This window comes from Marmota marmota, unplaced genomic scaffold (assembly GCF_001458135.2).
Source record: "Marmota marmota marmota unplaced genomic scaffold, marMar, whole genome shotgun sequence".
Lineage (NCBI taxonomy): Eukaryota > Metazoa > Chordata > Mammalia > Rodentia > Sciuridae > Marmota > Marmota marmota.
The window spans coordinates 88531751-88558774 of record NW_026000026.1 but is presented as its reverse complement, the minus strand read 5'-3'; the positions used below and the strand labels follow the sequence as shown (position 1 = coordinate 88558774).

General features: G+C 37.5%; 1 protein-coding gene across 1 annotated transcript in view; it reads left to right on the top strand.

Annotated features, from left to right (window-relative positions):
- Positions 1 to 27024, top strand: part of Prdm6 (PR/SET domain 6) — a 104864-nt gene that overhangs the window by 41545 nt on the left and 36295 nt on the right. The window contains exon 3 of the mRNA XM_048811842.1: positions 24504 to 24631. Within this exon, the coding sequence (XP_048667799.1) occupies positions 24504 to 24631 (128 nt within the window). The remainder of the gene's footprint in view (positions 1 to 24503; positions 24632 to 27024) is intronic.

The window sequence follows — 27024 nt, the reverse complement described above, 5'->3', positions numbered from 1 at the left end:
CTCTTCTTAACAATTGTAATAGACTCAGTTATTGGATAGTTTAGCTCAAAAACTAAAAAGAATGTAGATGAACTCAAAGTTGGTTAAGATTTTCAGTAGAGATGTTTATGTTATTGCTTCAAATTAGCATCTAGAAGAAATGGAGTAAAAGTAGCACAAGTTAAATTCAGTGTAAAAAATGAAACTTCCTCTAATGTGAAGGAATATTATAGTCTGTTAACCAGCTATGAATTGATATAAGAACATAGGTTTAGATGTTAGATCCCCTCCATATATTTAGAAAGCATCTAAGTTTTTGTGTTTTAAATTACAGTAGTGGGGCTGGGATTGTAGCTCAGTGGTAGAGCCAGCCCTTGCCTAGCATGTGTGAGGCACTGGGATCAATTCTCAGCACCACATATAAATAAATAAATCAATAAATGTCCACTGACAACTAAAAAATATATTTAAAAAGAATTACATGAACACACACAAAAGCTAATTTATGAGCATATTTAAATGTAATTTTGTTGGTTCATTTTTTACTGTGTGGGGGTAGTGGGGGTCGGGTAGAGGGATTGAACCCAGGGTCTTGTCCACACTAGGAAAGTACTCCAAAACTGAGCCACATCCTTTTTGAAAGGATTTTTAAAAGGAACTGAATTTTTCATGTGTTTGTCAGAAAATGGATTAATTAAATGAAATTAAGCCAGGATGACTATAAACAGAAAATTATTAAGCTCATATCTCCCTACCATTTTCAGCTAGGATTTCTGCTAAACAGTTTGTGGTTTAGCTCATAGGAATTAATACTTTGAGTCCGTTTCAATAAACTGGCTCATCTCAAGTTACTGCTCCACAGGCAGAGATGTGCAGTAGAATGTTACGCAAGACATCAGTGTTTTAAGAAGCTAATTACATTGCAATGTAGGGGCACTTAACCTACAGTGATTGCCTCCACAGGCAATAAGACAACCAGATCTTATCCAAATAACCCATAAAAAGAAGAGAAGTGTTCTTTAAAGAAAACTCACTAATACCTTAAGTAGTTAAAAACTTTTGCTGAAAACAAATAATCTGTATGATTGTCTTGACTTAAAAGATCATGATTACCCCAGAAGTAGCAATTCTTAGATGGCTTACACAGGCTAGAAGCATAGTGAGATAAAATATGTGAAAAGTATTTTGAAAACAGTAGTCTTACATGAGTACCAAATATTGTCACATGAGCATGAATGAAGCTACCTTTGCTTCATTTACAACCGATACTCATTCTCTAAGGTGCAGGTTTAGAAATCAGCAGCTCAGACAGAATGGGTCATGGGAAGTCTTCAAGGCAATGTGGAACTTATGAAATTTGCCACACTGAAAAAGCTAAACTTGTGCCCCCCAAACAAAAGTACAACAAACCAAAACAGAAAGGCATCTCTGGCTGCATGAGTGAATGGAGCAGTTTCTCCAAGGTGGCTCCACTCTATGCACTTGTCCAAGGGCTGCAGCTCAGCTTCCTATTAAGACCTGTGGTTTAGCAAAACTTTAAAGTGGGTCCATTAATGGTTGCCGCAGATGGGAAGTTGGTGAGGCATCATTACACCAACCCCACCCCCTACAACTCCCTCGCCCAGAGCCCCAGGAACTACATCTAAGCCCTAAACTATTACTAAAGCTGATTAATCAACCCTGACTGCTTTGAAATAAAACAAATGATTTAAGAATTAAAATTTCTGTATCCCATTATCAAACTCATTAAGTCATCTAAAACTGCTGAATTTTGGATGAATTTCTAAATTCCTAAGAATCTATTCATACAAATACCCCCCCTACACACATATTTATCCATGATACACAAATATTAAAATAACCAGACCAATCCACTTGGACAGCTGAGTTCAACATAATTATTTTAACATTTCATTCGTTTGTTTTGTTAACTGTCACATTGCCTTGGGATATTTAAAAAAATTATTACTTTTTCACTCTCACTAAAGTAAAGGAAATTAAAGTATTAAAATGACATTTTCAGATGGTCTAAAATCTTTCTTATAGTAAAAATGAAACTCTCTTGTTAGGTCAATTCTTACTATTCTGCTGGATGTGTGAGGGTTTTTCAGAGAGGCCTTTTTGAAGGGAAAGTGAACATATTTCTTGTTAGGGTTTGGGGGAAGATTACATTTCTAGCCCCATTTCACTCTGAAGACAGACATTTATCCTCTGTTGAAAGTCATTCTATTTATGACTTTTAAGACTATGATCATAAGACTACAGTTTGAATGTGTTCTTTGGCATGTTACATGGTGACCCATACACCACTTTATTTTATTTCTGCCTGGCCATTTTAATGCATTTATTGGGTTCATGTTGGCCAAGAATTGCAATGAGATATATGCTGTTATTCGCACAATAGACTAATTTACAGAGCATCAGATACCCAAGAGGCCAGTTAAAGTGTTTCTAATTGTTATTATTTCCTTTTCTTTGGTAGAAAGAATGAAAATATAAAAAGAAAAAAATAAACTAATTAGAAATTGTTTAGGTAGCCAGTCAAAGAGACTATGCATATATTTAGCATGTTTGACTTCATTTTGAAAACTTTTGGCTACAATTTTTCCATTTTTGTTTTGTTTTGTTTGGTACTGGGGATTGAACTCAGAGATCCTTTATCACTGAGTCACATCCCAGTCCTTTTTGTTTGTTTGTTTTTTGTTTTGAGACAGGATCTCACTTAATTGCTCAGGACATCAATAAGTTACTGATGCTGGCCTCAAATTCTGCAATTCTGCCTCAGCCTCCTGAGTTGCTGGGATTACAGACATGAGCCACTATACCCAGCCACAATTTTTCTTAAAAAATTTTTTTAATCCTCTTTCTTTGAGGCCAAAAGCTGGAAATATAATATTGTTCATATCATTTGACTTTTTTCTGCTCTTAGTGCTAGAAAAGGTTTAATGTTGTTGATTTTATTTATGCTGAATTTAGGCAAATTAATACATTGTAGTATATTTCTACTCAGTTTCCTTATCATTTCTTTTTTTTAATTTTTTTTGCTTTTTAGTTGTAGTTGGACACAATATCTTTATTTTATTTTTATGTGGTGCTGAGGATCGAACCCAGGGCCTTGCACGTGCTAGGCAAGCACTCTACCATTGAGCCAAAACTCCAGCCCCTCCATATCATTTTCAAACTGTCATTCACATTCCACAGGATTTTTTTCCCCATGTTTCCCCCTCTCCCCCATCACTGCTCCCTCATGTCTTACAGTTATGCCAGCTATGAGTGCATGGCAGTTTCAGCAGCTGAGAGGCACCCCAAATTTGCAATGTGGTTTGGTGGCAAAAGCCCACCCTCTGCAGGCAAGTTCCTTTCATTCCCAGCTCCATCTTTTCCTAACCTTGTGGTCTTGGCAACATAATCCTCCTCATGTCTGTTTCCTATCTGTGAAAGAGGATAATGGATGGCTCTGAGGATGAAGTGAGATACTATATGGTGCATCCTTGGAATGGTCCCTGGCATGAGAGTAAGGACCATATCTGTGCTTGCTGTCATTTCCCAATATGCCTATTTCTATATCACTCCTACAGTCACAAGTGTGACAGGTTAGGGAATAATAAATAGGAGCACTAAATTGGAAGTCAGAATCCTGAGATCTGGGCCTGATTTTGCTTTGGTTTGCTGTGCAAGGTGACTGTACAAATCATTCTTGGAGTCTTAAGATCATTGAATTGTAGAATTTAGAGACTTTTGAGTTTCCCTGGCACTTTATTTATTGATGAGCAAACCAGGAGATCCATAGAGCTTAATATTATCCACTCTGTAGCACACATAGCTAGGGCAGAGCCGGCCTTGGAAGTCAGTGCAGTGTCCTTGTTCTTAGGCCAGCATTTCTCAAAAAGTGGCACATTGTTGGATTCAAAATAATTTTAGGTGGCATGCAGAAAAACCCTTCAACAGATGAATGGATAAAGAAACTGTGGCATACATACACAATGGAATATTACTCAGCATTAAAAGAGAATAGAATTATGGCATTTGCAGTGGATGGAGTTGGAGAATATCTTGCTAAGCCAAGTAAGCCAATCCCCAAAAAACCAAAGGCTGAATGTTCTCTCTGATAAGTGGCTGCTGATCCACAATGGGGGTTCATGCGGAAAATGGAGGAACTCTGATGGGGCAAAAGGGAGGGAGGGGTGAGGAGGCGGGCATGGGAGCAGGAAAGATGGTGGAATGAGACAGACATCATTACCCTAGGTACATGTATGACTGCACATATGGTGCAACGCTTCATTGTGTACAACCAGAGAAATGAAAAGTTGTGCTGCAATTGTGTACAGTGAGTCAAAATGCATTCTGCTGTCATATATACCTAATTAAAATAATTAATTAAAAAAGAATATATATGGTATACCAAACTCATAACTTTATAAATATTATTGCTTAAGGTGAGGCTGAATACCATGAACAAATTGATTTAAAGTCATTTTAAGAATAATATTAAGTATGTAATGGTCCAGGTAGTATAGAGACAGCAAAAACCATGAATGCAGATATTGAGATGAGGAAAGTCCTGCCTACTCTGGTTTCACTCCCTTTCAGATACCAACCTGGACCACAATAATAAAACAACCCACTGGGTTTCTTTTTTTTTTTTCTCTTTAGAGATAAAATTCTTATTAGAGCTTTATAGTTATACATAGTAGTTGGGTTCATCCTGACAAATTCATATAGTCCATTGGGTTTCTATGATGTACAATTTCTTTTAATTTGTGATTTTGTGCCCTAAGATAAGAAACTTCTTAGGCCTGAGGAGTTTTTCCTGTTCAAATAATTCTTTTTTGAAAAATAAGTATGTGAATGAATATTGGTAAATGATATGACACACTGTTCTGGAATCCTAAAAAGAAAGCAGTAGCCACTGGCAATTGTACCAACTGAAGGAAGTGTGAAACATACTTAGGAGGAAAAGGCAGATATAAAAACAAAATGTCAGGAATGGGTCTGATAGCAGGTTATCTTATCACACTCAATGGGCATTTACCCATCTGCTTTCAGCAAAGATTGTTAAGTGCTTACATTACTTCTTCTCTTTATCTCTGGGTACACACAGGTAATTCCTATTTCACACAGTAGCAATATTTTTTGAAATGTTATAATTTGAACTTATTTTATTTGAGTCCTACTTTTTCCATATTTTAAGGAACACTAGTAAAGATTTTTGTCAAGCAAAAATTACTCCTTTTTCTCTGTTGTAAGCCTGGATTTTTACATATTACATTTTCTTAAAGCAAAACACATAATTAGAGAATGTTCAATATTTGGGCACATTAGGTAACAAGTGTTTGGTTTTGTTGTGTTGTTTGCTGTCTGTTTCTGAAGGCACAGAAGGAAGATATTGGAAATGTCAGCTGCTCTGGTGGAGAGAAATGATGATGGTCCTTCACACCCTTGTTAAACATTATTCTTTCCAAACCCCCTTCAAAGTATTGTCATTGTTTTTAAGAAATGAAAATTTTAATAGTAAATTCACAATTCTTAGATGAATAAGAAAGAAGAAAAGTGTATTATCCCTCAAACTAGATCTAACCTGGATGAAGTGAACTTGAAAGTATAATAGGGAATCTCTTGGATTCTGTGTAAGGAGTATGTCCTTTTTTAGGAAATCCATGAACTGATTTTCATGGGAACATTCAGAAGGGGCACAGCTCATAATTTTAGCAGGTATTTAGTCAAAGTTAGGTCTTGCATCTTTTTGTTTTGTCTTCATAGTTGCGTGTATGTGTGTGTACAAGCACATGTGATTGTGTGAAGTTTGGCATGATAAGCCAGAGAGGATGTGGATGGTGTGGTCCATAGACTCTTCAGCCATTCTTGAACATGTCTTTGGAGAGTGATTTCTTTCCTGATGTATGCTGAGCCAGTCCTTAAGGATACAGGCTTCACCACTGTGTACAGGCTGTGCTGGACCCTGGTGACTTACTTTCTACAGGATCACTGCATTTATGGTTTTGATTTCATTGACCAATCCAGTCATTATCTAAAATATGGGGATTGAGAACTTTGGGTTTATTGCTAAGCTGAGTTGAAACAAGTCAGAGATTCTGGAACAAAGAAGAGGTTGAACTGAATAAGAGAGAAGAGCAAGAGGAATGGGCTGGGCGATGTGGGGGACAACCTGGAAGTGGTAGAATGGTGGCAAAAAAAGAGACGGCAGGGATAACCTCCATTTGATATAGACTAGACCCCCCAACCCATGCTTTCAGCTACCCACAGGCAACTGCGTATAGTACTGAATCCAGTGTACACAATAGAACAAGGTATTTTGAGAGAGACAGAGAGCGAGGGAGAGGGCGTGAGCAAGCAAGAGTGAGCAAGCAAATTCACACATTCACATAGTTTTTATTAGAGGATATTGTTATGACTCTTTTATTATTAGTTAGTGTTTTTAATATCTTACTGTGCCCAATTTATAAATTAAACTTTATATATGTATAAACATATAGAAAATACATGATATATATGTATTATTAAAGCTTTATAGTTTTACATAGTAGTTGGGTTCCAGAGTATGGGATGCAGAGCTCTCCTCAGTTTCAGGCAATGACTGGGGTATTGGAAAATATCTCCAATGGATTAGGGGGGACTACTGGGAATCTTTTTATCATTTATTTATGAAAATTTGCTGATACAATTGTAGCCCTTATTTCCCATGGCAGTGAACCCTGAATTTGATATTTTAAAAAAGAAACTGTGTAACTGGTAGTCATAATTTATATTAATCTATTAAAAAACATTCTAAACACTATTGTAAGCCCATAGACTTCCTAAATAATATCATAATTACTGTGGCTTAGGAAAAAAGTGGGCTAAGTTTTAAGATAGAACAACATCTTGAATCTGAAATTGTCTGTACTTGGCCAAATCAGCTTGCCTGTATTTTCTTCCCTAAAACATTTGGTCTCAATTGTAGTTTTCTTCCTTCACACACACACACACACACACACACAGGTCAGAAAAAGTTCAAAATGACATGATGGAATATATATTTGTTTGGAAAAATGATCTGGTTATTACCATAGCAGCTATATTAAATTTTTAGGGTTATGTGATATAGTTTTATATTAATACCATCTTTGAAATTTATTTACATGATGTAACAGCTGTGATGGTTACATTACATCCTTGAAAGGAAAAATGTACAACTAGTCAAGATTTATGCAGCTTCTCAGCAGGACAAAATTTTTCAATTTAAATGGAAGATTTGTTGAGTTTTAATTATACCATTTAGAATTTGACATGTATCTAGTTTATTGCAGAAGGAATGCAAAGGTGTCTAAGGAATAAAAAATTTTACCTAATTAAAAAATGGCTGGTAAGGCTGTTACTTTTGCTTTTTGATGGAATTGTTGCAAAGTAAAGGTCTGAGCAATGGGTATTATGAATTAAATAGAATCTTTGCATTTGGCCTTACCTCTGCTACATGGAATTTTTATACATATTTACTTTTCCTGAGACTTGAATTTGTAAATGGTTTACTGATCAAGAGAAGGTAAGGTGTTAATTTTTAAATAAGTAATTATAGTTACTCTTGTTTCTAAATTTGTTTATGAGCTTTTTTTAATCAGACGTCCACTTTTAAACTGAACCTCAGATTCTAAGTGAAATAAAATTTTATGTTTAAAAATAAAAAATTTTTAAATGAATTCTGATAGTTATTACAAAAACCAGAGAAAAATATGAATTCTGTGAAGCTTATTACAACTCTACTTCCTTGGATATAAAATTCGAGTAATTATATCCCAAGTTTTAACTTGTTGTGTAAAATAAATATATCAAGTTTTGATAATTATGAGGATGTGTAATATTATTTTCCCCCATTAAATTATTACTATTATTATTATTATTATTATTATTATAAATATTTATTTTTTAGTTGTAGCTTAACACAATACCTTTATTTTATTTATTTTATGTGGTGCTGAGGATCGAAACCAGGACCTTGCACGTGCTAGGCAAGCACTCTACTGCTGAGCCACAACCCCAGCCCTAAATTATTATTTTAACTTAAAAAGAATATGTTTGGGCTGGGGATGTGGCTCAAGCGGTAGCATGCTCGCCTGGCATGTGTGCGGCCCGGGTTTGATTCTCAGCACCACATACAAACAAAGATGTTGTGTCCACTGATAACTAAAAAATAAATAATAAATATTAAAAAATTCTCTCTCTATCTCTCTCTCTCTCTCACACACACACACACACACACACATACACACTCTCTCTCTCTCTCTCTTTAAAAAAAAGAAGAAATATGTGTGGTCCAATAAGATAAATTTGAGATTATTTGGAAATCTAATTTCAAGTATGTATGCACCTCAATGAATGTTTTAGACATCATTTAATATCTTGGCATTTTAAAATTCATTTACATTTATAAATTTTTAAATTCATTTATATTTTTAAATTCATTTAATATGTTGAAATTTTTATTTTTAATTCATTATACAATTATTAGAATTTGTTATGGTCTGTGAAAGTATTTACAATTAGGGGGTCATTGAACTACAGAAAAAATATTTTTTATTTTCTAGGAATTCCCTTTTGTGGTGGTGTGTCATACACAGTTCTTGGCCCTTTATATGCCATATTTCTTTTAATCCTTGCACACCATATATAGTTATTATTTTTTTTCTGCATATAAGAAAATGAGCTTGGAGAAATTAAGTAATTTATCTAATTCACACGATGAAGATTGATTCCTGCTCTGCCCAATCCTACGCAACACACGAAACTCAGGGATCCAAAATCTTGTGTTAGTTTCTTCTGTCCTTATTTTTATCTAGTTTTTCAGCAACATTAAAATAGAAGGAAATTGCTGGGTGTGGTGGTGCGCACCTCCAATCCCAGCGGCTTGGGAGATTGAGGCAGGAGGATTGCGAATTCAAAGCCAGCCTCAGCAAAAGCAAGGTGCTAAGTAACTCAGTGAGACCCTGTCTCTAAATAAAAACAAAATGGGGCTGAGGATATGGCTCATTGGTTGAGTGCCCTTGAGTTCAATCCCGGTACCAAAAAAGAAAATAGAAGGAAATTTATTTGGGAAGGGAAAAATAGTAACCCATCAGTAAAAACCAATAATAATGGTGTTGCTTATTGAGCACTTACTATGTGTTTGGCATACATATGGATTATATCATTTCATCATCACAGAAATCCTTTGAAGTTGATATTAAGATCTTCCTCATTTTACAGATAAGTTAATGGAATGACACAGCTTATAGTTATTGAATCCAAGATTTAGACCCAGGCTGTCTGATCTACTCTACTACCACACCTCCTTTTCTCAGTTTATAGATTACATGTTTGTATAATTTAATTCACTTTCAATAATATGGAATTTTTAATATAATTTTTCAAGGGTTTATTCTTGAGCTAGTTGTACTGTGCAGTTTGGAAGGTATAAATTATATCTAAGTGTATATAACTCTAATAAAAGATTATATCACATATGATTATGTTATCCTATCTCCCCACTATTGGGCATTGAAAATTTTTTATATATTAAAATGACTGCATATGACTTTTATCCTTCTGGGTTCCATCAGTTGAGTACTTACATTTAAGATACCTTTTTAAAAAAGCATTTTTTATTTGTTTTATTTTTTTATGTAGTGCTAAGAATCAAACCCAGTGCCTTGTACATGCTAGGCAAGTGCTCTACCACTGAGCCACAACTCCAGCCCTTAAGATACCTTTTCATGGTCATCAACTTCTTTGGAGTCTTTGAAGATGGGCTGAAGGATCCCCAACATCACCCAATTCAATGTTCATGCTTCACTTTGGAAGACATTGAGAGTTATATTAAGTGACTCAGTAGGTCACAAATTTAGTACTGCTCGAGTCAGAATTAGAGTTTAGGATCACTAATCTGTAACTCATCTAACCAACTAATTTACTGTGAAATATAAGGACACAAGCCATCGGAAGACATACAGTTCTAACTTATTAAAAAATTATAGCTTACAAAGCAATCCATTCTCTTGGGTAGACTAATGTGATCATATGTTTATTTTTAGTTTAAAAAATGGTGGTATCAGAGGGTTTTATCAAATTGAAAGTTTGCTGTATTAATAACCATTGATTCATTAAATCTAGCAATAGGCAGTGTTAAGTATTCATAAAGCTGAAACATTGAGCCCTCCCAGTGTAATCTGGCCTGCTTACATGATTTCTAACCTAAAAATATCTGTCTTATGAAATAAACCAACCAAAAGATTCCACTCTAGTTTGTATCTCTAGTAGTCCTGAAAATGTGGTCAGAGACATCAAAACATAATATGTCAAAATACAATTGCAGTTAAATACACAATGAAGTCCAGTGAAAGGGACATGGAAATCCAGCCTATCTAGCTCTGGAAAGGAGGAGGAGGAGGAGAAGGAGGAGAAAAGAGATCAGATATTTCAGAGACCAAAGAAATATGTCAACTTGTGAAGAAAATCTCCCCAAAATATATAAAACACCCCAAGAATTCCAAATCACCCACAGAAAGCATGGATTTGGCAGTAATTTATAACATGTATGTGTGTGCACAAACCCCCTTTGAAAATCTAATAAGAACCATGAAACTTTCTCCCCAGAAGATTCTCAGATGCACACGCATTCACCATTTTCTTGCAATGTCGAGGTGTTTGCTGACTTGCCTCATGTGGACCACAGTATAAGAGATTCCATTTCATTCCTTCCTTTTAGCCTACTGGAGCTTCCTGTGGAAAGAAGGGAATCCTAAGTTGTGTTAGGAAGCTGGTTCTATAGCAGTATGGTAATTAGGTGGTTGCTTTTCTTTGGGGCTTGACATTAGTCATAACCTCTGCTGACCAAAGGATTGGCAAACCTGTCCTTAGACCTTCAGGTTTACTGAATGTCTTGGTTGGATTCCCAGGGAATCACACCTCATGGACTTGAATGCCTATCCAGAAATACAGGGTTGTCTCTCTGTAAGAAGGCACAGGGCCTCAGTTTTGGTGGCACACTTGCCAGGCCTCTGGCCCAACAGTGTGAAAGGAGCTTTATTAACAAACCTAAAGCAGGCTGTTTAGAGGCCTGGGCCACTTCCATTTTTTAAGGCCCTTGATATATTGAAAAATGAAAAAAAAAATGCCAAAACAGGGTTACAAAAACAGTGGTATACTTTAAATGTTTACCTTTAACAACTTAATGCCTTTAATACCAGAAACAGATAATTGTGCTATTCATAAGTTAATTACAGGATTTATAAAAATGTTAATTTGTGGTTCACTACAGGCAGTGTGGTCCAGGCATAGGACCCAGGTAGAGAATTGCATGGCTCTTCCTTCAGGTCCGTCCGTCTGTCTCTGTGATTGTATGTATAACCTCATTTGGAAATGACACCAAAGGTCTTCATTTGAGGCTCTGTAAAAGAGCAGGGTTGCATGGCCCTACTGCCACTCCCTGGAAAGGAGCTGTAGAAAGCCCTTTTGAAGAACGGGGGTTGCCTTGTTACTGTAATCCCATAGCTTCTCCATGGGCACCCACTCTTCTCTCCACAGGGAGCCTGTTCTGTAGTCCTGGGGCTGCAGCAACACACTCAGCAGCCTTCCTCTGGATCTCTATAAGAACCCTGATGATGGATGGCATCAGCCCTTACTATGGTCTTTGAATTCCTTTAAGAGGTCATTGCCCCCTTTCAAGCTTCACTTAAAGATAAAGCTCCAAATGAGAATATTCCTCTCAGGAGTAGCACCTTGACCTGTGTTCACAGCTAGGTATAAATCACACCCATCAGGATCCTTAAGAGAGGAAGCACTGGGCCCAGAAGAAAGGCAGGGAAGTATGATGGAGGGATGAAAAGAGTCCCTGAAAGAGAAGAAAGGAATGGTAACAGTAAGCCTCATCATGGATGGTTTGGGGATTGGATTGGGAAGAACTGACATTTGGAGACATCAGGTACACACTGGGACTCTGAGCATCATTTGGTCCCTCTGTGAACTGGTTTCCATCCAGATGGTCTCAGCAGAGACTCTTGGGCATTTTTAAAGGACATGTTAACTTTTTTTCTGGTAATAAAATTTATCTTTTAAAAACAACATTGTATCTCTTGAAATTCTCCTAGTTGAATATGCAACTCTGCCTTAGCTGTGTTGGCCCATCCAAAGAGAAGAAGAGCAGCCCTTACTGCTTGGGTAAATCACAAGGCATCCTATCCTTTCATCATACCCACCTGATGTCCACCCATCCATCCAGCTACCTATCCAAATAACAATCTATCCATCTATATATCTATCCATCTAAACAACAAACAAAGCAAAAGACATTTCTTGAACACCTGCACTACAGAGTGCTAAGAGCTCTGTAAATAATTGGTGATACCCTGAAAAAGTAGATGGATTTTGTCTTTGTCCTCATTGAGGTGATTGTTTGGCAGATTTTAATCAAATGATTGTTTAGTGCTGCCTTCACAGTTTAAGTCCTGATGTCCTTGTCTCAAAATTATAAAAGATTACTCTTTCCACATCTACAAACCCTATTCTAAAAAACAAATGTCCAAAAATTAGATGGAAAGTCTATGTATTTTGGTGCCAGAATAAAGGTTTATGGTCTGTTTTATGCATCTCTCTCCCAGTGCATTGCAAATGATTTGAGGGCAGAGAATGATCTTGGGTTTTTAATGCCCTAGAGCAAGTATAACAGCTGGTGCATAGTAGTTGCTTACCAAATGTTTGTTGAAATAATGTTATCTGGCTGGTCAGAGGTCTAATGTGGGACTCGCCATTACTGCCATCACCTTCTATCCTTGGTTCATCACTTCCTGGATTTGGTGGGAAAGAGACTGGTGGCAAACAAATGTATTTGTTTAGTCCTCTTTGCAACTGTACAACTGTTCCTTCAAGAAAAATGGTCCAGAGATGACAAAATCCGTCTCATTCCATTCTCATGTCTCTTCCTGTCCTACCCCAGGACAAACTTGGAATTTCATGAAGTTTTTCCCCTGAGCAAGTTACCTCAGGGTGACAGCAACTTTCGAGGAGTCTCCCTGGGGCCCAGATTCAGGCCAGTTGTGGCTCTCACACTCTCAGTTTCCTGAGTGCCCTACACCTGAGTGTTGGCTTGCTTTCTGCCATTGTCCCAGGTCCAGAACTGGAAGATGAAAATTGGGAATTGAGAGCACATTCAACACAGTCCCGACCTGTTGCAAAAAATGCCTCCCAAATTATTTAGGATCTGAAAATGTTTTCTATCCTCCTCAGATGGTCACTTTCCCCTTAATAAAATGTGTCTAACAATCTTTATTTATTGGTGTCGTTAGGAAAAGAATATCATAGACCTAGAAAAAACACAATAATTTAAAGAGAGACACATTTCAGCAAAGAAATATAGCCGTAGACTATTCTGAAATGAAATAAAACCATAGGAAACCATTACTTCATTGGGACAAACCTTCTGCTTCTTCAGAAAATTCTTACTAAAAAGAGGGGTGAGCTCTAGGGCATGGCATGTGTGTGTCTACACAAATATAGACATAGTCTATGATATTTTAGGGGCATTCTCTTTACAAACACCCCTCTTAGTATTTGTAAGTGTTTAATACTGTTGCTGTCTAATGTAGCAATTTGCACTTAGGCTTTGGTCCAAGCTACTCCTTGAAATCATGTTCTTCAGTATCTATGATTGCCAAGATGTAAAATCAGTAAGTTTTCACCAGGTCTATACAGTGATCTTACTGGAATACATAAACCAAAGGTTTCCAGTGAAGGATTAAAGAGTAGTCCATGGGATGTGTTGCATGAGCCATATGGAGATTTCAAGTGTGCTTGCTGAGTGTGCATGAATGTTGAGGTGTGATTTTATAGTTAAGTGCAGAACTGTTTGGGTGCTATTACAGGTGATGTGTGAATCCCATCAGTTCACACTTGTATTGTGGATTATGTTAACAAAATAATGGTCCCCTTTCCAGTTTGGTAGAAAATTAAGGCTTTATTTTTCCAAGTGGAGGAGGATATGAATTCAGATTTCTCTGTGGTTTATTCTTCAAAATAGCTATCTTTTCACACATAGCATTTTTTGGTTATTTATTTATTTTTTCAAAATCTGCCTTTTACTGGTGGGAGAAACGATGGCAAGTAGCTGTTCATGTTTTCTAGTCTGCCTGAGATCAGTCGCAAGACCGGATTCCCTGATGCCAAGTACTGAGATCTTGTTCACTGATCCTTTTCCATCTCAGCAAAAGTGAAAATGAGAGACAGGATGAAGCAAGGCCAGGGTGGGAGGGAAGCTGGAAGTGGGTGTTTTACGCAGTCATCTCAGGATATGAGAAAAACGTGGTCATAATGAAAGCTGCTCTATGTTTACAATACACACAATTAGTGGCAGCAATTTTTATAAGCCCCTAAATGGCACTTAATAAGTATAAGAAGATAGAGGTTTTCTTGATTACTTGGATCTAAATGTTTACTCAAGCTTTCATGAGAGTTTTTCTTCATTTATGCAGAGCTTTCTCTATTGAATAGCTGTCCATTTTTAAATGTGAATTCAGTGTATACAGATCAAGTGTTTTCAAGATCCAAATTCATTTCATTTGTAAATATATTTAACAGAGGTCGGGATTTGTTGGTTGCTTTGATTAAAACTGCATTTTTCTAAAAACTGGATTTAAGGGCTGGGGACGTAGCTTAGTGGTAGAGTGCTTGACTAGAGGGCCTGGGTTATATCCCCAGCACTGCAAAAACATACCCCAAAAACCCAACTGGATTAAACAGTTTTTAAATGGATGGATTGTGTCAAAGAATTTTACATTTGTGGACTATTTTAATGCTGATACTGAAAAAAAAAGAAGGAAAGAAATTGTTATATGCAAATATTTCCAAGGTTTTTCTTAGCAATGGAGGATTACCAGCATTTTCCTTTTTAGAGTTGCTGTTGTGTGGACACTGGAGATGGTTGTGCACTGTGGATATTATTGTTGCGACGGAGGAGGGAAAAAAGATAGGTTTGCAGCAGAGCTTGTGGATGGCACCAAGCCAGTGCCCTGAAAAATGGCAAACATGTCACAGCTAACAGCTGGACGCAGAAATATTTCTCTTTAATTTGGACGGATAAAATTTTTTTCACAGCAGGACACTCTCAAAAGAGTACAACATCAAAGAGGGCGGGTCTCACCAGTCAGACATCAGCTGGCTCCAGGATGGAGCAAAATGAATGAACTGTCAGGACTTTTCCAGCATAGATGCTTCTGCCAAGTGAAAAGTTAAAGGTTCAGTGGCTTAGTTCAGATCACAGACAAAATCCTGATAATGGAAGCCTGATTCCCCAAAGTCCTCCTCTGATCAACAGACAGAAGATGTCTGAAGAGGACTGAAGATTGACGGATGGCAGGCTTGGTAGCGACGGCCGCCAGCGTCCTCTGAGATAAGTGGGATTCACCAAATGCTCCACGGTTCTCAGGAGCTCCTGAGTCCCTGTGTCGTAATCCTCAGAGTGACCGCCTCTCCTCTGCTAACCTGACACTTAGCAGCAACTGACCCCCAGTGTGACCAAAACACCCATTTCCATCTCTTCACATGGCTGGCTCTCTGATGAAGGCCTCGCCAACACCACCACGGGTGTTTTACAGTTTATTGACACTTTTCAACTGTTTTTCTGATTACCATATTTCAGTCTTGACTTATATGTTAGTATTATCTGCAAACTCAACATAAACCTGTAATGATTTTCTAATATTTCTGGAACTTGATGAATGTGAATTGACAAAGTACAGTATATAGCTTTATATCAGCATTACTGAAAATACAGCAACGGTGTATATAATCATTACTCATTTATTTTATGGGGCATTTATTCCTTGACCTTTGAAGACCGGTTTTAGAATCTTGGGATTTCAGACATTCCAAAATATTCCAAAACCAAGTCAGAGGAAAGGGTTTTCTTATTGGAAACAATGAAATAAGTTAATTCTTATTAATATATTAATCAGGAGAGAGAGTTGATCAAAATGGAAAAAAAATATTATGTATTTGAGAAAAGTTTAAAAACCAAACACAAATAATGTGGACGCACTAGCCAGTATTTGCTTTAATGAAGAAGCTTTTATACTAAATTATGCATCTTTATCCAATGACTTGTGCCTTGCCCATTTTTTTTTTTTTTGATGTTTCTGGCCACTATGGCATATTGCCAAGGCAAGGAGAGTGACTTTACATGGAACTGGAAATTTATGTCTTTATCCATTGCACGGTTACTTGTTGTGTAAATTTTACTAACAGATTAAGTAATTCTCACTAAATTGACATTTGCTCTGAAAATAGGAATTTGTTTGATAAATGACACTATTAATCATTATGAACATTTTTATGACCCTCATTTGGAAAATTTTTGATGCTTTTAAAGAAAAAACTCTACTGTTTCTCCCTGAGAGGACAAATGGGATGTGAGCAGAAAGCAACAAGACGGTGGCCATTACCAACTGTACGGCTGTGGGCAAGTCATTTCACCTTTCTCAGCCCAAGCTTTCCTTTCTGTAAAATGGGACCATACTCTTGGCCTCCCCCTTAGGTCACAGATAAGGATCACATTAGCCTGTGAAAGTATTTTAGAAACTCAAATGCCACAGGAATGTATGACCTGGTGATTAACTGCTGTTCTTCCTTCCCGCCAAGGTGGAGGCAGATGCTGTTTCTCATTTTGAAAGTACAGGTTGAGTTTCCCTTATCCGAAATGCTTGAGTTAATACGTGTTTCAGATTCGGGATTATTTGCATAGGTTTTACTAGGTGAACATTCCTATTCTAAACATCTGAAATCCAGAATGCTCTGAAATCTTTAAGTGTTTTCAGTGGTTTCATAAAAAGTTTCAGAGTGTGGATTTTGGATTGGGGGATTAGGAATGCTCAACCCATGTTACTTTGTGATGTCTCAAGACTTAATTTAGCTCATTTGAAAGTTTAAAAACAAGGAGGCTAGGAGGCCACAGTGGTGTGGTCTTGCTGTTTTCCTCTTCACACAGAAGCTCTGCCAAATCCCTGTGCATCTAAGGATCCAGGCTGAAACCCGCACACAGGTTCTGCTCCTTGTTCAGGTCCATATGGTTGCTCAGACAGCTCCGCTATCCTGAATATGTTGAGGGTCCGCATAGAGATATATGCTTGGGTTTTCTTTTATCAAAATGCCAGCAGTTTAAGTGGTCAAGAATTCCCATATAGGGGATGCTCAATGGCAAGTGTATTGGTCCCTTGAAGCAACAACTAATTAAAGCACTCAATGATAAATACCTGTTAGCTTCCAGTATGTTCCAAGAATATTCTTCAAAGTGTAGTGGGTGCCTGTGTCTTTGGATGACAAGGAACACCATGTTAAACTTTAAATGGATTAAATTTAGGAATGGAAAATGTGGAATTGAAGATTTCCATCTTTACTGTTTTCTAGACAGTATTTACCTTAATACAGCATTTTTGTTTTGTTTTTAAAATAGACTTATCTAGGAGATAAAAATATGAACAACTGGTTTTTTTTTTTTAATTTCCCTCTTTTTCTTTCAACAAGAGTTGATTTCCTGCTGTAAAGTCCTGTGTAAGGTGTGTATGGTTAAAATCTAAAAATGATTAAAATGTGTTTCTACCCTCAATGAGCTTATGGTCCAATAAACTCAGCAGTAATGTATTTGCATATGCCACACAAGTATTGTGGCCAGTGTCTACGAACAGGTTAGTAAATTTTGCCTAGGTTGACATTTTTCATCTAATAATAGTGCTGGCCAAAGGGTAACTAATGTTCTTTTGGTAATTCTTGGTGCCCAGCAGGGCTTTAACTCTCCAACATTACTTGCTTATTTGATTTTATATCAGTTTTTTGAGGTAGGGAGCATATTTAGCATCCATTTATAAAGAGAATATCTCAGCTTTCTGGAAAATTTAGAGAACTTTCCAAAGTCACATCACCACCTCATGATGGAGCCACAGCTCTCACTCACAGGCACTGGAACTGACACTCATATGCACACTCCTTGCCTCTGTACTTTGCCCCCCCACCGTTGTCACCCCTATTAGGATGGCTTCTATTTCGTGTTTTCACCAGTAATACTTAAGTTCTCTAATGACCATACTGCTGAAAGTGAAATCATCTATTTTCCAATAAAAGTATTCTAATTATTAACTTTTCAGAGTCAAAAGTTTGACATACAGAGGAATCTCATAGTAAAACAGTTTTATTCACCGTGGTAAACACTGTACTCTTCATTTGAGTTTCTCAAATTGTGAGTACCCTGAACTATTGAACCCCTAATTTTCTGAATTTTACAGAAAGCTGAGGCTGTATAAAGGCACCATGTGGCGAACAGGAGGAGGAGATCTTAGAAACTATCTTTTAAATCTATTCTTCCCTGGATCCTCTATGTCCTGTGAAAATATTTTAAACAAAAAACAGTTCTGAACTCACAGGTGTAAGCTGGAAAACTCTCAGTGACCATTTCTGAGCACTTTCTGGTAAATTCATTACATGTTTAATCATCATCTTTCTATTTCATAAACTTGAAAGAGGCTGACTTAAAGGAGAATGTAATTTTTTCCTGACCCTCATTGTTATACTTAGAATCAGGTTTTATTGCATTTAGTGGTCATTTCTTCTCTAATTTTGAATAAAATCCAAGATCTTTATGAAGCTGTTGATTATTGTGAGGGTTGAATTCAGTTCACTTCAGCACGGATTACCTTCCTGCCACTTGCTGGGTCCTGCATTAGATGCTTCGGCATAAAATATACTCCTTCACCTCCTCTGGGTGGCAAAAAGTGAAGGAGACTTGAACTCCTTCAGCACAAAACCAATGCTGGTGTCCCTAGCCTTGGCAACGAAACATGCCAGGGTTGGAAACAAGGAGAGGGAGACTGAAATGTCTCCTACTCCCTGAAAAAATTAGCTAACCCTTTTACATATAACCCTTTGGATCTGCATTCTGTCCTTGCTATGACAAAATTCAGGGAACCAGGCGCTGGGAGGAGCAAATTGAGTTACAATTCAGTTTGTTTTTGTTTGAGGCCATTGCATCTTGTTAGGGCATTGAGAGAATTAAAGGATGTGAGGGAAGCCTCCGTGCACTCCAGCTGGGCAGGGAGATGTGGACACATGGGAGGAAGCCTGGGTCTGTTGCCGACTAGTAATTTTACTTTGCCTAAGTCATGAACTGAGAGACCTCATATCCTTATGTATGATCAGGTTGGAACAGCCACTGGGTTCCCTTCCAGATCTGATTTTCCCGGGCTCTAAATTTAGCCGCGGTACTCAGTGTTCTAGCAGAAGAATTGGTGACTGAAATCTTCAAGGAGGCCTCATCTACTGGAGGGAACCCTCTGATTTCCACACAGGCTCCCCTGGATTACCACAGGACCTAGAGATGTCCCAGGAACTATCTCAGAGAGCAACGTTGGTGTTAATTGAGCTAGTGTGGTGCTTCTGCTACCTACTCATTCTTTAACCAAGGAAACTTTCTGGTTTTTATAGTGGAATTACATTTAAATCTTCGAGTGAAAAGGGATCCTTTGCTTTAAAGATTGTTGGAAGTCTGTGCTGGTAAAAATGGGGAGGTGGGAGAGACACTGCTCTCTCCTTCCCTGCAAAACTACAGAACTAAAAGCTTGGTCCCAGGGTCAGGTGAAGGCTCCTTGGCAATGCAGGAGTGACGAACAGTTCTTCCAGGCTCTTGCTTCATACAGTTTTCTGTGACAGTGCTCCCAGCTATAACAGACTGATTTTCAGTGGTAGTTGTCATTCCTTTATAGCTGTGGTTATCAGTGTAAATGCTTAATAAGGTCAAGCAGGTAAGTAAATACACATAGAAAGTGGCATATAAGAACATGGAGCAGCAGGAACTATGGAGAACTGGAAAATCATGTACCCAATCTAACCATGAAGCCCTTGCTTTCTCAGCTCAGTGCATGATGATGAGATTGGGGATTCACCTTTTAATTTTTTAAGAGAAATTAGAAATCTAATTGGGAAAATTTTAAAAAATATTTAAAACACTACAAGAAAAAGAAAGTGTCTATGACTTGAATTTAGCCTGAGAGCCACTCATATGTAAATCTTGCTTTGGAGAAACTGTTTGTTCAGGTCACCAAGGTACACAAATTCTTATCATGTGGAAGGTAGTTTTTTGCTATTAATGTTAAAATAAGCTCAAATCAGTTTCTGGCTTACATTTAATTATTATTGTTATTATTGTTAATGTGAGGGGTTAGCATTCATAAAAAGCTGTGGGCAAGCCACTCACAAGCTATTGTTGAAATATACAATGCCGGTGTATATCTCACTCTTGCTCTTTCATTTAAAGTAGAGTTTTGCTCTGGGAAAATATGATCATGGGAGAGTGTTTTCTGATATACAGTATTGTAATACAACGCCTTTCTAATGGTGGTTTCCAGTCAGTGCCACACGTGGTTTATAAGGAGTGAGCATTTGTGTGATCATTATTTAAACCACGTGTGTGGTGCCTTGATAGCTATTATTGGATTGAAAACTGTTAAAATCCCCCCAGAGGTAAGAATTACCTCTCCCCCTTACTTATCTTTCTACTCCCATTGATACAAGATAAAAGAGAAAGTACAGACCAGAAGCAGTAGTTTAAAATAACAGCAACAGCAATCACAAAGAAATCAGAGGCTGATAATGTAGTGATACATATTACAAATATTTTCCCAGGAGGATAACAAGAGTTTTTAACCTTGGGTAACATAGTGTCTCCATTTTAACAGTGCATACAAAACTAAAGTACAAAGAAATAAAGGGATAGATTTTCTTTTTGCTTATTATTTCTTTGACAAAAAAAAAATCAGAAAAGTACAAAGTACTTTTTTTCCCCAAAAGATTTAAAATAAGCAGGAAAATATAAAAAATCATGTACAGAGTATTTCAATAGCCTTTTCAGTACCTATGTAAAATGTTTAAAAGGTAAGAAATTTTATTCATTCAAGTAGTGAGAACGAAGGTAAGAACATTACATTTAGACGAAGGAAAAGATTCATTATGAAAAAGAAAACAGTTGAATGCAAGTTGTGGGGCATAGCTCAGTGGTAGAGTACATGCTCAGCTTGTGCTAGGTACTGTGTTCTATTCCCAGCACCATATTTATTAAAATATATGCTACTATAAAATATACTATAGTGTTATTTTATATATTTTGAAATTTTAATAAATGATATGATAATGATCCTCACCTTGATTTTTCTCAATCAATATTATCTGTATCAGCTGGATTTTTGTTTGTTTGTTTGTTTTTGTGGTGTTGGGGATTGAACCCAGGAGTTTGTGTATGCTGGATAAGTATTTTACCACCAAGCTAAATCCCCAACTCTCAATTGGGTCTTAATACAAGCAGGTCTAGTGCATTAATTTCGAATGTTTCATACAAATGCTTTTGAATGAATAAGACAACTTATTTATTCTTCTGATGATGAATATTTCTATTATTTCTAACTGTTTGCAATTACAATAATGCTGCTGTGAATGTCCTTGAACTTGCCTCCTTAAGCACATGCATCAGAGTTTCACTGGGGTAATTTTCTAGAAATAAAATTCCTAAATTATAGGATATAAGTGTTATCAAATTTAGATATTGTCAAAATGTTTTCCAGTGTTTGTACCAATTTATACTCTTTTCAGCAATGCTGGTTCAGGCTTTCTAAAAAATATGTCAAATACATACATTCTACGATTCTGAGGATTTTCCATTGCAGACTTTACCCTACCCAGTGTCCTGTATGTTTCTTCTCTTACCTCTGAAGGATCTTTTTTTTTTTTTTTTTTTTTACATTCTTAGGAAAGTGGAGCACATATTTAAATGTTGTTCATGTTCTTTCAGAATAAATGACACAATTTTCAGCAAAAGTTTGCTGCATTCAATTGTTTTCTTTTTCAGAATGAATCTTTTCCTTCATCTAAATGTAATGCTCTTACCTTCGTTCTCACTACTTGAATGAATAAAATTTCTGATTTTTAAAACATTTAACATAGGTCCTGAAAAGACTGTTGAAATACTTTGTACATGATTTTTGATATTTTCCTGCTCATTTTAAATCTTTTGAAAGATAATAAAAACAAAACAACTCTTGGTCTTGGCATTAGTTGATCTCCTTAAATTCCTTTTGTTTTTTGGCACTATCCAAAAGCTGCATCCAGAACGAATGACTTTCTTCAACTCTAGGTATGCAGTTACAAGATTTAAGTAGGTGCCTGGGAATTTTGTTAGTTTCATGAGAAACATTATAATATCAATATTAGCTGAAGCCAGGGAAACAAAACCTCCTGTCAGATTCTGCATCACATGACATTTACCAACAAATAGGCATTTACTTTTTCTTCAAGACAAGAAACAGTTTACATCAGGCAGGCAAAAACTGTGGGTTTCCTTGGGGTCACGATATACTTAGTTAAGGAGATTATTGCTGAAACAGAACTGTAGGAAGAAATACATTTACACTCATTTCAAAATGGGTGAGTGCATTGTTTTCAAGTAAGCTAGTAAGTTAGGCCCCTCGACCTCTGAATGCTAGTAATACTTGCTATTGAGGACATCCACTAGAAGTACTGAAGAGGATGATGTGGTACTTTGAAAATGCTTCATATTACTGTCCACAGGTGGTCCCTTATAGAAGGTTTGTTTTTGGAAGAGAGTGAGACAGGGATGGGGGTGGGGGAAGATGGTCCTCAACATTTTCTATTCCATTAATGGTCAATAATTGGCATTTAGGGAACATTGTTCAATGTTGCATTAGCTGTCAACAGCAGGCTGAGTTGAGATTTTGAATATTAAGTGACTTCCTAAAACACACACACACACACACACACACACCAAAACAACTACAGTGTAATCTAATCTAAGCGTGATGCCTGTCTTTAGGTTGCTCACATAGCAGATGTATCAACCACATAAATGTTTCTGTTCTCTGTCATTATCCACCAAGTTGGAATTTAAAGAAGTCATTAGCTTTACATGTAATATAATCCAGGAAGCTCTTCATTCTTCTCAGGCTAAATTGATTATCAGCTGTGTTCCTTCCAGTGTGTTTACAAAGCCATAACTTCTCAAATGATTGTCTTTATTAGATTAAGTTTGTTTTTTATTTGTGGGGGTTAGTGGAAAGGTTGGGGGCGAAGAAGAATGAGTTTAAGAAAAGCAGAAAAAAATCCAACTCTTTTAAAATGACGGGTGATAGTAAAAAAATGAACAAAAACAAAAAAACAAACAAAAAACTCCCCCCAAAACTGTCATCCCTAAGCTCTGTGGCCCTCCAGAATAGAAGTACTATGCTATATTAATATGAATGACCACTAAGTTTAGGGACTAAATGTAACCAGAAAGTCTCTTTGTGAGACTGACTCTCAGTGTGTATATCTGGAAAAGCAAAGTGTGGAAGACAAAATAGCAAGGGTAAGAGACATAATTTCCCAGGATGCTCTGGGGACACCTCAGTGGCTACTAGATGGTCCCATTGTTGATTTTATTTGAAAACACTCAACTGTACCATGGTCTTCCAGAGCACTGTATCTCTAAGAAACTCTAACTGTACCTTGCTTTCCAGATGCCCTTAAGTCTGGGAATTCATTCTAGAATTGCTGTTGATAGGTAACTGTGTCATCTCTCACTACTGCAGACACCGTGTCCCCTTAGATGCCCTGCATCTGAAGTGTTTTTTAGAAGGGGAGCTGTGGCTACTCCTCTGAGCTCTGAATCTGAGTGCTTGGTTAGCTAGTTGTTTTGCAAAAGACTTTTTGTCCTTGCTTATTGCGTGATTTGAAATGGATTTCATTTTCTTATATGTTATCTTGAGAGAAAAATCTGCTCGAGTTGACCTACGGTAATGATTATGAGAGCATGAAGAAATTTAAAATCCGTAGGAAACAGCTATTTTTTTTTTCATTGCCTTTTTTGAGGGTCTCCCTTTTTTGATGACTCCTCTCCTAATAGTGTCAAGTCTTGACAGCTGAAGTTCCATGTCTACTGTGAGGTGAGGGTCCTTTTATTTCATCAGAACCAGAATCCATTTGAGCAGTTCTTCACAGCTCTTTAACTCTCCAACTGCCTTCTGCGGGGTGTCACCCAGCTTGTTGGACAGACAACGATTGCCTCCCAAATGCCTTTAAACAGTTACATGTTTAAGACTGGGGCCTTTTATGTGGATGTCCAACCATGTCAGCGTGGCCTCTTCTTTCAGCTTGCTTTGTTTATCCGGCAGCTCATTACTTAAGACTAGCCTGTCAAAATAGGTTAAATATTTCTTTGGGAAATATGGCCACATCCTTGAGATACCCCAAATCTGTTTAATACAGAGAAGATTGGCTTGATAAAAGAAATGTGATCGACTTGCTTCACCAAAAAATATTTTCCTGTTATTCCGGTTGTTTTCACAAGCATCAATAAGCACTAGCAAACCTGAGGGCAATAAATTTCTGCAGCTGACACATAAAGACACCAAGGGAAGCAGGGAAAATGATTGCTGATGATTCGTTCTAACTACTTGACCTTCTGACCTCTTCTCTAGATATATGATCAAGATGGGACACTACAGCACTTTATTGATGGTGGGGAACCTAGTAAGTCGAGCTGGATGAGGTATATCCGATGTGCAAGGCACTGCGGAGAACAGAATCTAACAGTAGTTCAGTACAGGTAAAGTATATCTTGATTTACCACTTACAGACCTGAAGCCCTATGGCTTGCATATGTAAATTCAGGCTTGCTGCTAGTGGTTGGAAAAATCCTATAGAACTCTGCACAGATTGACAGAGTTTTTTTTTTTTTTTGGTTAGTTTTCTGAAGCCTCCTTATAAAGAGATTAGTGAGTGAATGGCCTCTTACACTCTATGAACATGCCAAAGTTACTTCCACATTATTACTTGAACTTCCACAAAAGCCTGATTGAGTCCTGCAAAGCCACTGACTTGGGATGGCTCCCCCAGCAGATGGGTACCCACATATCAGTAGGAGTTCAGAAACTCAGTCCCAGACCCCTGGCTTTCAGCTCCTCAGGATAGCTCCCAGGAAGGACAGATTCATTTGCATAAAGGCATGGGAATCTAGGAACTTTCAACCTTCCCAGGATGGTCCTTCTGAAACCTGCTGTCTCTGCAACAATGACTGAGCCAGGGTAACCTCTCCTGCTCCTTCAAAGAGTGCCAGAACATTTGGGTTTGGTCCTTTGATGACTCTCAATATGTTTCCAAAGATGAATTAGTTTCAAAGTGTAGAAGAGCCCCCATCTCCCATGATGGATGTACTGGTACAGCTCAATGAGGGGCAAAGGCAAAGGGGAGCCATCTCCCTTTCCCCACAGGAAGTCACATAAGGAAGCCTCTGGGGAGCTGAGAAGCAAGGTGGATTCTCAGGATGTTAAGCCACCTCAGTGCACCTGCTGAGCAAGCATTTCCACTTACTGCCTGAGAAGCCTGGAGTGGAGACAAGATGGCAAAAACAAATTAAAAAGAAAAAAAAAAACAAACACCACTAAGCCTTTTTTTTTTTTCTCAAAATCCCTCGAAAACATGTGCCACATAAATATATGAGCTCAGTTATAAACAGCCGTGTTCTCTTTAGAATCAGAAGCAACTGTTTAGCTTTATTAGGCACCACAGACACATCAAAGCCAAGGGCCTTGTGCTTGGCAACTTGGAGTCCTGCCTATGGCTATTTATTTTTCTGCCTTTTTTTTTTTTTAAATGAAGTGGGTTTTTTGTTTGTTTGTTTGTTTGTTGTTGTTGTTTTTGTTTTGTTTTTTAACCTTTCTTCGCCTTGTAGCTTAAAAGGCTGCACAAATCTGGCTTGCTCTCTAAAGGTCTCCAGTTCAAAAGGAGAAAATTGGGGCACCATCTGACTCATTGCCTTGGTTTCCTATGCAGTTTTATTTTATTAAATAATGGTTTAAACGAAATAGTGCAAGACGGTATTTGGTTACACTGCTGTCTACAGTCCTAACCCACCTTTATTGTCATGAAGTTTTCCCAAAACTCTGAGCTAGAAAATTAGTCAAGATTGTTCTTGTCTAGCCGTCAAAAGATAGTTTGGCTGGTTCTTGTAATGGGTACCCAGGGAGCTCTTGAGACAAATTCTGAATTTGGGGGGAAAAAAACATGCTTAAGAGGAAGGGGGGGCACGAGTAAGTCATTACCTATCTGTCAATATTAAGTGGATTTTACAACTCCCCTTTCATGACGGCGCTTTAACAACGGGCTCTCTCGGCTGATCTGTTTTTGATTACTTCAGATCTTTATAAAATGAACTACAAAAACACAATTTTAAAAACTGGCATCCATCACCAGTGGCCACGTCCAAAAGTAAGAAAATAGAAAAGTTGGACCCTGAAGAGCCAGTCTAATTTTTATTGTACGTGAATGTCCTCTTCACAAAAAGTCAGCTGGTTTAAATTCATTCTGTTATGATTTGTAATATCTAAATGGAATTTTCTTCAAAGCGCCCTTGATTGATTGACCCTTAGCTGAACGTTTTGTTTTTATTTTGAGGCTGACAATAATGTTTGTTGGCATGTGTTCTGCTTCAACTGCGTTGGGACGCCATGAAGCTATCTTTATGAGTCATCCAACCACAATACTAAATACATGTCAGCAAAGGAAATATTATCTGAAAAGGGAAAAATCCCTTTGATGTGCTTCAACATGCAGAGATTTCTGCGAGTTTTGGAAGCTCTGCCCGCTTGTAAGGAACGGTGTATGCTTACACATTTTTCCCCCCCTTTCGGCCTACTCCATGCCTCAGAAGACCACCCATTGCTCAAAAACAGTCCTGCTCTTTCAGCGGCAAAGTGTGTCATTTGGTTTTAGCACATTCATTTGCCGGGCGCTGTGTTTATATTAAGAGAAGCCAAACCGAGAGATGAAATGTTACAAGGGTGAAGTACAAAGTAGACTCAATTTTTCTCAAGTTAGGAGATGCCAGTGATTTATAGCTCGCTCCAATTTTGATTTTTTTTTCTTTATGTAGCAGTGGAAAGAATTAATAAAATGCACAGCTCTAGAGATGCAGAGGGAGGAAAGGTTGGTGAGGGCCGG